The 14,411-nt window shown below is 41.2% G+C and overlaps 1 protein-coding gene across 3 annotated transcripts in view; it reads left to right on the forward strand.

The window, feature by feature from the left end:
* The window catches only part of ARHGEF18 (Rho/Rac guanine nucleotide exchange factor 18), a 194,077-nt gene that overhangs the window by 106,060 nt on the left and 73,606 nt on the right, over window positions 1-14,411 (forward strand). For all 3 annotated transcript variants that reach the window (XM_073544082.1, XM_073544064.1, XM_073544073.1), the window contains 3 exons: window positions 8,853-8,920; window positions 12,191-12,251; window positions 14,182-14,320. In XM_073544082.1, coding sequence (XP_073400183.1) covers window positions 8,853-8,920; window positions 12,191-12,251; window positions 14,182-14,320 — 268 coding nt within the window. The remainder of the gene's footprint in view (window positions 1-8,852; window positions 8,921-12,190; window positions 12,252-14,181; window positions 14,321-14,411) is intronic.

The following is a 14,411-nucleotide window of genomic DNA, read 5'->3' on the forward strand; positions in this document are numbered from 1 at the left end:
AAACGGCAAATGAGCTTTAATGGGGATAAATGTAAGGTCATGCACTTGGGTAGAACGAACAATTATGTGCTTAATTGTAAAACACTGGGCAAAACTGTCACAGAAAAAGACCTGGGTGTATGGGTGGACGACAAACTCACATTTAGTGGCCAGTGTCAAGCAGCTGCTGCAAAGGCAAATAAAATAATGGGATGCATTAAAAGAGGCATAGGTGCTCATGAGGAGAACATAATTTTACCTCTATATAAGTCACTAGTGCGACCGCACTTAGAATACTGTGTACAGTTCTGGTCTCCGGTGTATAAGAAAGACATAGCTGAACCGGAGCGGGTGCAGAGAAGAGCGACCAAGGTTATTAGGGAACTAGGGGGTCTGCAATACCAAGACAGGTTATTACACTTGGGGTTATTTAGTTTGGAGAATCGAAGGCTTAGGGGGTGATCTTATTACAATGTATGAATATATGCAGGGACAGTACAAAGACCTTTCTAATGATCTTTTTACTCTTAGACCTGTGACGGGGACAAGGGGGCATCCTCTACGTCTGGAGGAAAGAAGGTTTAAGCATACTCACAGACGCGGATTCTTTACTGTAAGAGCAGTGAGACTATGGAACTCTCTGCCATATGATGTTGTAATGAGTGATTCCCTAATAAAATTTAAGAAGGGACTGGATGCCTTTCTTGAAAAGTATAATATTACAGGGTATATACACTAGTTTCCTTAATATTGCTTTGATCCAGGGAGCTAGTCTGATTGCCGTATGTGGATTCAGGAAGGAATTTTTTTCCCCAATGTGAAGCTTACTGTTTGCCACATGGGGTTTTTTTTGCCTTCCTCTGGATCAACATGTTAGGGCAAGTTAGGATAGGATATGGGTCAGGGTGGATTTGATTTAAATCTAACTGATTTAAATCACGATTTAAATCACTAGTCAGTAAGGCTTAATTTAAATCAGTGATTTAAATCAAAGTTTCTACCTAAACTAGTTCTTGCTACTTTAACATGCAAGTAGATGAAGATTTTTTGAATCACTTTTTATATTACTTTTTTCTCCCCAGTTTAATGGGTTAATCATTCATATTTGGACACCACTGTTCTGTTTGTACTTAGGAAGGAGAAAAATAATCCTGACCTTAATAACAATTTAAGTAGATTTATTCAACTGAAACAATAACAACATTACAGCATAAGTTATTTGCTTAAACAAACATCCATGTTTGTTAACTAATTTGGCTAAACAAAATATATATATATTTTAAGAAACTTAGACTGTCAGCCCAGCCGACACATGAAAAACTTAAATACTACTGTCCCTGCTGTCCTCTGTAGCTCACTTGTCGTCATCTTCATCATCATCATCTTCCTCTTTGTTCCTATTCATAATCTGGTAAAGAAAAACAAGCTTTCCTGCTTTATTGGGTCCCAACCGATTTCTCAATTTAGAATGAATGAGTCCAAAGGAAGAGAATATTCTTTCAACGCCTGCAGAAGAAGCTACTGCTGTTAAAAGTGAAATCATTACTTGAACAGTCTCTAAATCCAAGCGCTTAAGTGACTTCCACCAGTTTACTGGTGTGACCTTCCTTAAAATATCTTCAGCAAACATATATTTCTTGAATGGTTCCCCCTTAGCTCTGAAGTTTATTATAGTTGGCATTAAAGATGGATGATTGCTGGATACCCATGTCATAGCTAACTCCTCTTCCTCAGCACTTAGGTTTTGCCCCTGATATTGGATATTGACAATATTTGCCAAAAAATGAGCTGGAGTCAGTGATTGTCCCATTCGTTTGCTTACTGCTTGTAATTTAATTCTGTCCATGTGTAGTTCTGTTTTTAAGTGTTCACTCAGTTCCTTCCAAATTTCAACAGCATCCGCAATAAAACAGCTATTTTTCTGTATTTTGTTTAAAGCTTGAGAGATGGGTTTAAGGAAGCTCAGCATATGTTCAACATTTCTCTTAAGCCCAATGTTGAGGATTTTGGCCGTGACAGTGCCATCTATTTTATCTCGATTTTCTTCACAAAGTGTCATCAGAATAGGCCAGTTTTTGATATACTGCTCAAAACAGTCCACCACAGAGTTCCATCTAACATCTTGTGGGAGCGTTAGCTTGGTTTCACCCATCCTTTTCAGAGCTGCTGCAGCAAAATGATTACGGAAGTATTTAGCAATTTCAACAACATTAGCCTTTATTTCTGGAACACTTAAGTTTTTGGCTAAGAGGTGCAGCAAATGAGCACTGCAACCATATGTTATTAGCAGCTTTGTATTCCCTCCCTGCTCTTCTAAATCTCTTCTCATCTTGGATACGTTTGCAGCATTGTCAGTGACCAAACTGCGTACTAGACATTTGAATTTTTGTTCACATGTCGTTATAGCTTTTACTGCCACTTCTTGTAAGTATTCTGCTGTGTGTGCATTTCCTGACGTATCAGTTGTTTGTGCAAGGAAGACTTTACCTTCTTCTGTTGTTATACAAGCACATACAATAGGATCATTGTGGACATTACTCCACCCATCAATACTTAGGTTAACAATTTTACCCTCCAGAGCTGTTGCACATTGCTCCATTTCTCTGTCATACACTTGATCCAGCAGTTTCCCTGCAACATCAGCTCTGCTGGGTGGACTGTATCCTGGTCTCAGTGACTGAACCATATTAATGAAATGTGGGTTCTCAGTCAGAAGGAAAGAAGAGTTCGTTGCATAAATAAACTGGGCAATTTTTTCATCAATCAACTCTTTTTCTAATCTGCTAGTTCTTATCACAAACCTATCTATGGTGGTTCCAGGAGGTAAAGGTTTTTTCTTCCTTTTGGGTGATGGTGACATGTGGCTGTGGGTGTCTGATGATGATGCTGCTGCTGCTGCTAATGAAGCACTATCCTGGATGGATAACTCTGAAACTGTAGAACAGGATGATGGTGATCTTGGAGGTGGATAGTTTCCAGAATCCATGAATTCCCCTAAACAAAAAAAGTCAATGCTGTTATTTTATTGTTTATACAATTTCTGCTTATTGTACACAACACATCACTGCCCCTGCCCCAAAAGGAATATTTGTTTTTCTTCATAACTGTACCAAATGACAGTAACATGCAGTAATAATAAGAAATATAATTTTTCTCACACATGACAGTTCAGTCTTTAGAAATAGGATTCAATAAAAATGTTTACCAACCTGAAGATCCTGCCTGTTCAGAAGTGTTTCTTTGGTCATCTTCATCACCGCACTTCTCATGATGTTGCCTCATTCGCGCCACCAGGCCTTGCATCTCTTTGTTGCATCGTTTGCATTTTGCACGCATGCCTGCCTTACCTATAGGCGAAGGAGCTTCATTAAAATATTCCCAAACTGAGTCTCTTTTACGGCCTGCTGCCATTATAAGGAAAGAATGTAATAAACCTCAGATCGTACACACAAACAGATCCAGACTTGTCTGTCTGTGGCTATGCTGCAGTATTGTGCTCAAAGTTTCACTTTCATTTTCTTGTCTGCTTGCCCTTCCTCCTCCTCAGAATTGGATTCACATTCTTCTTGTGTTGTGCAGATCTATTCCACTCCAAACAATCAGAAACATATTGTCTAACTTCTTGGACTTGGCACTGAAGGGGTTGATTCTGTATTCATAGGTTTGTAGAACAATAGGATTAAGGTCTTTTTCTCAACTCTGTTCATGTTGTAACATTTTTGCCGTGAAGAAGAGGCTGGGACCTCTGCGGAGTCAAATTCAGTTTTGAGAACTGCGTAAGTAAAGCGAGCGTCTGTGATAATATAGGAGAGAAACTGCCCACTAATCCTACAGAAACCTCTGGAAGAGCATGGCATTGTGAATGTTACACATATACAGCCTTTATTCTACTGAGTTAAACAACTCCGCTTTATCTCATGATGGAAGAACCTTTGGATGGTAAAATATTTTCCTCAAAAAGCAGTTTATTGAAAAAAATCCGATTTAAATAAAAAAAATCCGATTTTTTTATTTTTTTTTTTTTATTATTTTTTTTTTTAAAAAAGCATTGATTTTTATCCACCCTGATATGGGTTGAACTAGATGGACTTAAAGTCTTCCTTCAACCTTAATAACTATGTTACTATGTTTTTTTTTTATCCATTAGTTTATTAATCTTTTATATTGTTTTATTTTTGGTAAATGGATGGCACCAAGGGCTTAGGTGTAACATTGGAGCTACATTAGAATTCCCCTGAGGGATGTGGGAATATTCACGGCTGGCCTGCTCTTATGTGCCCCCTTTCTCTGATCTGTGTGCATGTTATAGATCAACATGGTGAGCGCTGTGGCTTACTTTTAGAAATACTTCCCTGACCTCCCAGGACTGGACCCAATCCCTCCCTTGGCTCCACACTACAGCTCCTACAATGAGCCTTAATATGCCTAGGTGCACCACATTTTTAATGTGTTGCCAAGGATTTCCCAGACCTACAAATCCATCACAGCAAATTTGGAGATCCATGTGTGGCAGGCATCTGTCATGCATATTCTTGTCATGAACAGGGGCTTACAGTCATCTAAAACCTTGAGGCCACTTTTATGAGCATTTAAATGGAAGAAAAGCTGACCTTCATTGCAACTGTTCCCTTATCAAGCTTACACAACCCCATTCTGGGTAAGCATACAGTTATATAAGGTGCGGGAAATGCTTAATTTTGTAAACTTTCTTGGATCGGCAGGAGGAAATTGCTGTTTCAAATGTGAACTTTGTTTACCGCTAATTAGGTCTTCTATAAGTGGAGGAGGAAAATGCAGGTCAGCCAGCAGGGTCCCATATTGCTCAGATCAATATGTCTCCACCGTGTGACTTTGTGATCGATGCCTAGAGCAGCAGGGACTTCAGGCAAGCATTAGCAAGCTGCGCCCGGTTAGCGGGCACGGATAGCTGCAGCTTTGTCAGCAACCCTTTCACAACCACAGGGTTTTACCATGAAAGGTCCCTCAGGTAAATCTCATGCCTCTTAAGGCGGAGAACCACCCCAGATATCTGATCCATAAAAAAATGGATTGCGATTAGTGATGAGCGAAAGTGCTCTGATTAGATGTTATCCAAGCACGCGCGTATGCTAACAGTGGGTCTTCGGCGTGCTTGAAAAATATGTTTGAGTCCCTGCGGCTTTTAGACTCCCGCAACACATGCAGGGACTCCCTAACAAACAGGCAATCCCTGCATGTGTTGCACCTGTCGAACAGCCGCGATACATGGAGCTGCAGGGACTCAAACATGCTCAGATAACTTATCCCAACACGTTCACTCATCACTAATCGTGATGGATAATTGGATAAATACCAATGTTATAGCCTATCAAAATATACAAAAGAATGTAAGAAAAAAGAGCGGACGGCACCGCTGTTACCATGATGGGACCAATGGTGTGCGGCAGGCAGAAAACCAAACAGCTTGGACTCCCGGGTGCTTGACCTTGTAGTACTCAAATCTTGGAATCCATGAAGAGAAAGTGGTCGCACTCAACGGAAGGTGAAGAATCTGTTTATTGACATATCTGGTTACACGTCACAGTCGGGGGAGTGGTAGCACGAGTGCATAAAGGCTGACAACGGCCGTTTCGCGCTATTGCAGCGCTTCTACGGGTCCCATAGAAGCGCTGCAATAGCGCGAAACGGCCGTTGTCAGCCTTTATGCACTCGTGCTACCACTCCCCCAACTGTGACATGTAACCAGATATGTCAATAAACAGATTCTTCACCTTCCGTTGAGTGCGACCACTTTCTCTTCATGGAATGCAAAAGAATGTACCCAATTTTTCTACAGTTGGGCAGCCATGCCAGAGAGGACTTGTCAGTATACTTTCAAATAGCATCTGCAGAGCGCCATTGCTTGTAGCACTCCTGTTACTGTTATTACTCCTCCTGACAATATATGAATAAACTGTCCGGTGAGGACTACTATTCCAATGTTAGGAGTTTCTGATATCAGACCGTACAAAAACCATTTAAGGCCATGTGCACATGTGGAGTATTGAGTATTTTACTTCAGTATTTGTAAGCCAAAACCAGGAGAGGAACAGTCAGAGGAAAAGTATAATAGAAACACGTCACCATTTCTGTATTTATCACCCACTCCTGGTCTTGGCCTACACATACTGAGGTAAAATACCGACCAAATACTGAATGTGTGCACATGGTCTAATAGAAACACGTCACCACTTCTGTATTATCACCCAGTCCTGGTCTTGGCTTACAAATACTGAGGTAAAATACTGACTAAATACTGAATGTGTGCACATGGTCTAATAGAAACACGTCACCACTTCTGTATTTATCACCTACTCCTGGTTTTGGCCTACAAATACTGAGGTAAAATACCGACCAAATACTGAATGTGTGCACATGGTCTAATAGAAACACGTCACCACTTCTGTATTATCACCCACTCCTGGTCTTGGCTTACAAATACTGAGGTAAAACTGAGGTAAAAAAAAACTACCAAATACCCCACGTGCGCATGTGGCTTAATGGTGGTAATGGTGACACAACTATTTAGCTAATATATCACGTTTCCTTTTTTTTATCTTGTGGTATTTGTTTCTGTTTTATTTTCTAAAAACGTCTTCTAAATTGCGTACATGATTCATTAATTTTGAGCAAAGTCAAAGATGGTCTTTATTTTTTGTGACTTTGTTGTGTTAAAAGGTCACCCGTTATGCCAAAAATGGCTCAAAAGTTGCACCAATATATCTGATGTACAAAACTATTGGGCTGGAGTATGTTTGCATCAGTTTTAGTGACTTTTTGAAAAGTGGTAAATCAGGTAAAAGCATCTATAGACTTCAAACCCTGCTCACAATGGCAAATATGAAAAAGAAAAAACAGGTGAACACACATAAAATGGGCTTGGACAGGGGGTGGGTCAAATGGAAAGGTGAATATGGCACAAAATGCTAAAAATTAGACACTCAAAAACAGGTAAACGTGGTAATTAATTGGGACGGCAGTGGTTACACACTGTACAATAAGGGAAATCTGTCAGTAGGATGTACCCAGCGAAGCCGTCTATATGGATATGCAGGTCGTAGGACGCTGAATAAAATGATACCTTGATATCTGCAATCTGATGTGTTATTCCAGAGAAATCTTATAGGTAAATGAGCTGTTAATATCTATGGCAGGACACTGATCTACATGAGAATATGTCTTAAGAGGTGTGGATAATGACTGAGCATTAGATATAAAGTCATTCCGAAAGCGTTGGCAGCCTTGAAATTGTTCCAAAAAATGAAGTATTTATTAGTGCAATGACACGTTTTGTTATACACATGTTTATTTTCTTTGTGTGTATTGGAACAACACAAAAAAAAACTTTAAAAAAAATGGGCAAATTGAAGGTCATTTCACACACAACCTCAAAAACAGGCCGGGCAAAATTGTTGGCACACACACCCTTTGGAATAAATAACTACAATCAATGGCTTCCTATAACCATCAACAAGCTTCCACCTTTTAACTGGAATTTTGGACTACTCTTCTTATGCAAACTGCTCCAGGTCTCATATTTGAAGGGTGCCATCGTAGCAATTTTATGATCTCTCCACAGGAGTTCAAAGGGATTTAGATCCAGACTTATTCCTGGTCCCTTCTGAACTCTCCAGCGCTTTGTTTCCATACATTTCTGGATGCTTCTTGAACTATGTTTGGGGTCCTCCTCAGTCTCCTGCCTTAGTGCTTTATTTCATTCAATTGTCAATGGATAGTTTGCACTGACACTGATGCACCTTGAGCCTGCAAGACAGTTTGAATTTCTTTGGAACTGATTCGAGGCTGCTTTGCAACCTTTCATCAGTTTTTTTCTGCCATCAACATCCAGGGAGAATTAGCTACAGTGCCATGGGTTGTAAACTTCTTGGCTATGTTGCGCACCACAGACAAAGGAACATCAAGATCTCTGGAGATGGAATTGTAACCTTAAGATTGTTGATATTGTTCAACAATTTTGAATCTCAAGTCCCCAGACAGTTCTCTTCTCCTCTTTCTGTTCTCCATGCTTAGTGTGGCGCACACACACATACACAATGCAAACATTGGTGTCAACTTCTCCACTTTTATCTGGTTTAGGTGTGATTTTCATATTGCCCACATCTGTTACTTGCCACAGGTGTGTTTGAACAAGCATCACAAGTTGAAGCAAAATGGTTAAACCACATTTTTGGAAAAGTGAACAATTTTGTCCTCCCATTTTTGAAGTTTTGTGTGAAGTTTTGGACAATTTTTTTATTTTTTTTTTTTCAGTTTATTTTTTTGCTCCAATATTGATAAAAGAAATAAATGTGTATAACAAAACATGTATAACTGCAATAATTTTCTGGGAGAAATGCTTCATTTTCTGAATCAATCTCAAAGGTGCCAACACTTTTACCCATGACCTGTATGCTTCTGTGTTTTTCTGACTTGCCTGATGTTGCATCACACAGTGTTTTAAAGTAAACCGACTTCAGATCTGATCTTATCTACATCTTGGCGTCCTTTGCATTGAATTGCCGTTCAATAAAAGCACTGTTTCCATCCATTGCTTGTCATTTCCATGAACAATGACTCATTATATTTTACCCTTCTGAATGCTTGGTGGGCGGTTGTGTACTTTTTATATTCGGATTCCTTTTAATCTTGGACTTTTATCGCTTGTGCAATCCGGAGCATGCTTGTCACATTAGCATCTCGTACACTCGCACGCTCCCACTAACACCCATTCTGACTTTCTCCTATCAGATGCTGATTGGCCACTAACTTCTTTTCTGTTTTATATGTACTTTTTGCCTATCACATTTGCCAAATGTTCAATTTTAATTCCCAGTTTGTGAACTTTTTTTTCACAGATTGCACTGTAAATGTCCATAAAAACTGCAAGACACTACTACCTGAATGCACCAGCAGCAAATCAAAGGTACAGTTTATCTTCAGAGCTGTATCACCGATTCTATGAGCAGCGGCAGAGAGTTACACGGGCAGGATGTTTAGGGCATGTTTGCTGCAGACATCTATTACATGATTCTTCTCCCATGAAATATGATTTTGCCCGAGTCTTGATTGATGGGAATGAACATCAGTGAAAAATTTGTGTTGCATGTAGATTAATACGTCTAGCTTTGACGCTCGCTGAACGGATGTGAGAATATGGGCGACTGCTTTGAGCAGTGTGCCAGGTAATTGCCCCTCTGCTCAGATTTTGCAGGGTACTAGATTGTTACAGGTAAAATTCTGCTTTTGTGCAAGTCCGGATTTTGTTTATGTCCTATCTTAGGCGCTGAAAAACAGAATTCAGGATGTGACCAATGGCGTTCAATAGACCTTATTGACTTCTTATCTGGTCCTTTGCCATCGGGTGCCCTAACAGTGTTTGTAATTTTCCCTGAAAAACAGCGCTACTTGTGTGCTAAGTTCAATTTCTTTATCAAACGTAATTACATCTTCATGGAACCTCCATACAGATGTAAATGGAGCCTTACCTGAAAAATATTGGTGCAGTCTCGTCAAGATCATGAATCCATGTACACTACCTGGACATCACTACTCTGGGTGATATAGTTTAAAGGGAACCTCAACATCTTCTATTAACCTACAGATGTGGGGTTAATCTGCAGGTTAATAGCTTTCCAAAGCAGTGTGAACGCCGCACTCAAAGCTTGGCTATCAGGAGGAAATGAACTTTTTTCCTCCCGGCAGCCTCCAGCTTTAAGCTGTCAGTCAAAGCCCTGGCATTGCATTACTGCTCTAGAAAATAGGAAAAAACGCAGATACTTAGCACATAATTTGACCAATTCATGTGTACTCAGCAGCCAAAGACAAGGTGATCTTCTTTGCTGGGAACCTATCCTGATTTGATTCCTTTCCTGGGCTGGGCCTATATTTATATGGGTAGGTAGGAACCTGCTGTGATTAAAACTGACACGGGTTGATGGGTAGATAGCTATGCTTGACTAATTTTTTGTGCATTTTCTGGACTGGGTTATGTATATTGCCACACAACATCTTATGTAGTATGCAATAAACGTAGTTCCTATACCCCGCTTTCTTTATTGTCATTTGTAATGAATACCATGTTCTTTAAGGAGTTACCTTTAAAGATGACCTGTTCACCAGGTCAATAGTGGCCAATTTCTGCTCTTATTTCATTCCCGCTGCTCCTCAGATTATTTGCTTTGTAAATCTGCCTGGTTCCAGAGAGGTGGGCAGTTTTTATATAGTGCTACTTTTTATGGTCTTTACCAAGGGGGCATGGCTAATAGGATTCTCTGGGGGGCATTTCTTTGAGCTGCTGGGCATTATTACCCTGCGCGCCTAAAAATGATCATTAAAGACCACAACAAATAGCACCAAATGAATAGCAATCCAGTTGTAGAATTTAAACAAAAATAAATTCAGTAGAGGAGCAGGAATAAAAGCGCAAGAACTGTTCACTTTTGACCTGGTGACTGGTCCTCTTTGTCTTCACTGACCTGTAAGTGCATATATCTAATATATACTTACATTGTAATGTCTTCACATCCTGTTCCGTCCAGATGTGTCCGGATCCCAGAATTCCAAGCGGCGGAAGTTCACCGATCGCCATATTGGGACACCCAAGTGATGGATGTCTCAATATGGAAACTGCTGGTGGTACCAGCCTCTTGCGTGGTACCACCAGCAGAACACCGACGCACACACTCTGTATATGACGTACGCAACACACACACACACTGTATACGCTGTATGCAGCCTCTTGCACGGTACAACCAGCGGAACACCGTCGTGAACACGCCGCCGCCAGGATCAACCGAATGATTCACTGACCGCCGCCATCTTAGTACAGGAGGAGCGCATGCACAGTTTAAATGTGACCGCCGCTTTCTGTTTGCACAAAGATGGCGGCGGTCTGATTTACTGCACCTGTGCGAATTTGGCGCAGTGAATCAATCGGCTGATCCCGGCACAGATGCGCGACGTGTGGCACAGGAAGCCAGTCACATTAAAGGGGTTTTCCAGTGAGCGAAAGTTAATTTTAAAAATTGTCTGACTGTATACGGAGCATACCACATCTCCTGGGCAGGGGAGGAAGCAAAAGACAATACTGACATTACAGCAGGGATCACAGAGGATTCATTTTTTGAGGTAAAATATTTCACTGACTGTTTTTAAACAATATTTTACCTCACAAAATGTATCCTCTGCGATCTCCTGCTGTAATGTCAGTATTGTCTTTTGCTTCCTCCCCTGCCCAGGAGCTGTGGGGAGACGGCTCAAGCGAGAGAAAACATGAGGGAAGAAGACAGCACAGTGGCAGAGAGAGGGAGCAGACGGGGGCGAGCACATGAGATACACAGGTCAAAGAAGAGATGACATGAGAGGAGAAGACGCAGAAGGGGGAGATAAAAAGCGCACGGGTGAGAGAGACGGAGGACAGGGGGGAGACGGCTCAAACGGGACAGCACATGAAGGGAGAACACGGCACAGGAAGGAGAGAGCAGACAAGGGGGCTAGCACATGGGGTAGACAGGTCAAAGAAGAAAGCACAGACGGAGAAGTCAGCACATGGGGAAAGAGAGAGTGGATAGGTGGGTGAGCACATGGGGGGAGAGATTCTCAACGCTGCAAAGCCTGCCCCCATCGTGACATTACCGCCCTCCCGATGCAATCGGCCTCCATCTAGTGGTTACCATAAAAATCTTCCCAGGTAATTGGGAGTCCTCATAAAGAGAGGATCTAATGATTTTTAAAAACTTTAACACTTTCTACTGCTGAGAAAACAAAAATAACGTGGTAAAGCCATGTCCAGTATTACAGAAGAAACATTTCTGCGAAAATATTTATAACCTTTTTTGTTTTCTCAATGAATTCTTTTTTAGTCTTAAGTGTGCGTTCTCAGTATTTGTGTGAGTTTTCTCTGGTAGTTCTGTTTTTTCCCACACTTTTAAGACATGCTGATAGAGAATTTAGATTGTGAGCCCCAATGGGGACAGTGCTGTGGAATATCATGACGCTATATAGGTGAGTAAAATAAATAGTCTCAACCTATATAGATAGGTAAGCTAACCGGGAGCCTGCTGGATATTGCTTTCCTACACTGTACAGCATTATGATTACACATTAATCAGTGAACATTGCTAGTGCTATACTTTACCTTTTTTAGAAGTTGTTTTAAGAAAAATCTCCATTACAACTTTTATTTCCTCTGCAGAAGGACAGTTCCCACAAGCCTGTAACATCTACCCAAGTGTCATCTGTGTCATATCAGCAAGGTACCGACATGCTTCTCTTTACTACTTGGGCTTTGTGCACACATTGAGTAAATGGATGCAGAAATTTCTGCAGCATTTCTGCATCTCTTGGCAGAAAAAAACTCAGCTGCAAAAACAGGCGTTTTCCCTGTGTTTTTGACTGATTTGAATGAAGTGAAACTTTGTAATTTATCGTATTAGAGAAATCTGTTTCTATCACATCCTTGATTGATCTCTTCAATTCATGAGTAAAATCTGTATTCAGTGAAGACAGACTTTCTCATTACCAGAATCGGAAATGACAGTTGGTGTTTTTAAAATTCCATGGAGGGGGAGGAGTTAGAAGCAGAGGCACACATTTTGCTGCATGAAAATGGACAGTTACAGTTCTCCATAGAACTTTATAAGCACCAACTGTCATCTCCTATCTTAATAATTGGAAAGTCTGTCTTGACTGAAAGCACCACTCCATAATTTTTTATTTTTTTCAGCTCTGGAGTGTTGCTTTAAATGTTACCCGCCCCCTTTGCTGTTTTTCAGCACTGTTCTGGTCCTGGGGCACCATCTTGTGATAACAGCTTCCGACTGACCAGAAGTCAGACGATGCGTCACAAGCTCTCAATGCAAATCTTACCAGTCTCTGATAGACTTGTTTTGAAAAGTGACCTCCGCACAACTCTATGAAACCCTGGAGCTGCAGACAGGTCACTTTTCGCCTTGAGACCGATGAAGGAGACAGGTGAGTAACAGACAGGGGGCAGGGGACTTACATTTAGGGCTCATACTCACCTGCGAGAGACTCGCACGATTCTCGTGCGAGTCTCTTGCATGAAAACCTGATACTGCCGCCGGCACTGGGACCGGAGCGTACGGTGGCATAGAAATGCACGTAGCCGCACGCTCCTTTCCGAGTGCCGGCGGCAGCGCCAGATTTTCATGCGTGAGACTCAGCAAGTGAGTATGAGCCGTTAAAGCATCACTCTAGTGGTGCAATAAGAAAAAAAAGGGTGGAGTGGTGCATTGATTTTACCTGTGGATTGAGAATGAATGATTAGTCCAGAATGAGAGAGAATTAGATTTTTCTGATAAGATAGTGTTTGCCCCTTCCTGATTGCCTATTCTTTTTACATGTTTGTCACACCTAAATGTTTCAGATCACCAAACAGATTTTGTATTTACTTGTGTTATCTTTGTCTAATATTTAAATCTGGTGATCTGAAACATTTAGGTGTGACACACATGGAAAAGAATAGGAAATCCGGAAGAGGCAAACACTTTTTCACACCACTGTATATTATAAAGTTTCTTATTTTCATATGTACCAGTGATTTATGAAGGAAACGGTTACTCTACCAATATTTAGTAGTTCTAAGCGAAGTTCTGGATGCGTTTTGTATGGATATCAGCATACACTCTGCTTTATTGCTTCCCAGCAGGCTCTCATGTTGGTGGTACATACAGAAGTCTGCTTTACACGTGTGCAGGTTACAAATCAGATTATCGGTTTGTACTTGCCGCAGAGAAGAGCTGAAGTCATTTGTCTCATAGATACAATTGGCTGTTGAACAGTGGGTGAAATTGTCTTTGATTGCCAGCCATGCGAGCTTAGTCAATAACGGTTAGCTAAGCTGCAGGAGGGGTTTCTAGAACCATCGTGAGAACGTTACAAAGCTAGAAAACCTGAGATTCATGGATCATTTAGCGGTGAAGTGCCTGAGAAGCAAAATGGGCAACGCCAGCCTGAAAAGAGACAAGGGACATGGCTGCAAGTCTTTTCCCTCTAGAATTTCACTGTACAGCACATATCCACGGAAATGTTGCAGAAACTTTGTTTTGGAGAATGAGCTTTTGACATTTCGCATTTTCTCTGCCCTGCGCCAAAAGGCAGAGCGTGGCAGGCAGCCCGATGGCAGGTACTCCTATTCCAACTCCGTCTTTGCCTCTGTTGCAGCTTCTTTCAAGGATCACCCTCGCATTGCGATCTTGGGGCTCGATGGGACTCATGCACAGGCTCGTGGGCTCGGAATGACTGTCACTAATAGAGGAAATTCAAGAGTGGAAATACATGCGACATCAGCTAGTCGAACAAGGTAAGATTGGTGTCCATGGCCATTTACAGCAGCCTCTCTTCTGATGAGATGATGGGTTCCTTCATTGTGGCAGAAACCTGGATCAGAGAAG

This window comes from Dendrobates tinctorius, unplaced genomic scaffold (genome assembly GCF_039654945.1).
Source record: "Dendrobates tinctorius isolate UK_male_01 unplaced genomic scaffold, ASM3965494v1 ptg000011l, whole genome shotgun sequence".
In the NCBI taxonomy this organism is placed as follows: domain Eukaryota; kingdom Metazoa; phylum Chordata; class Amphibia; order Anura; family Dendrobatidae; genus Dendrobates; species Dendrobates tinctorius.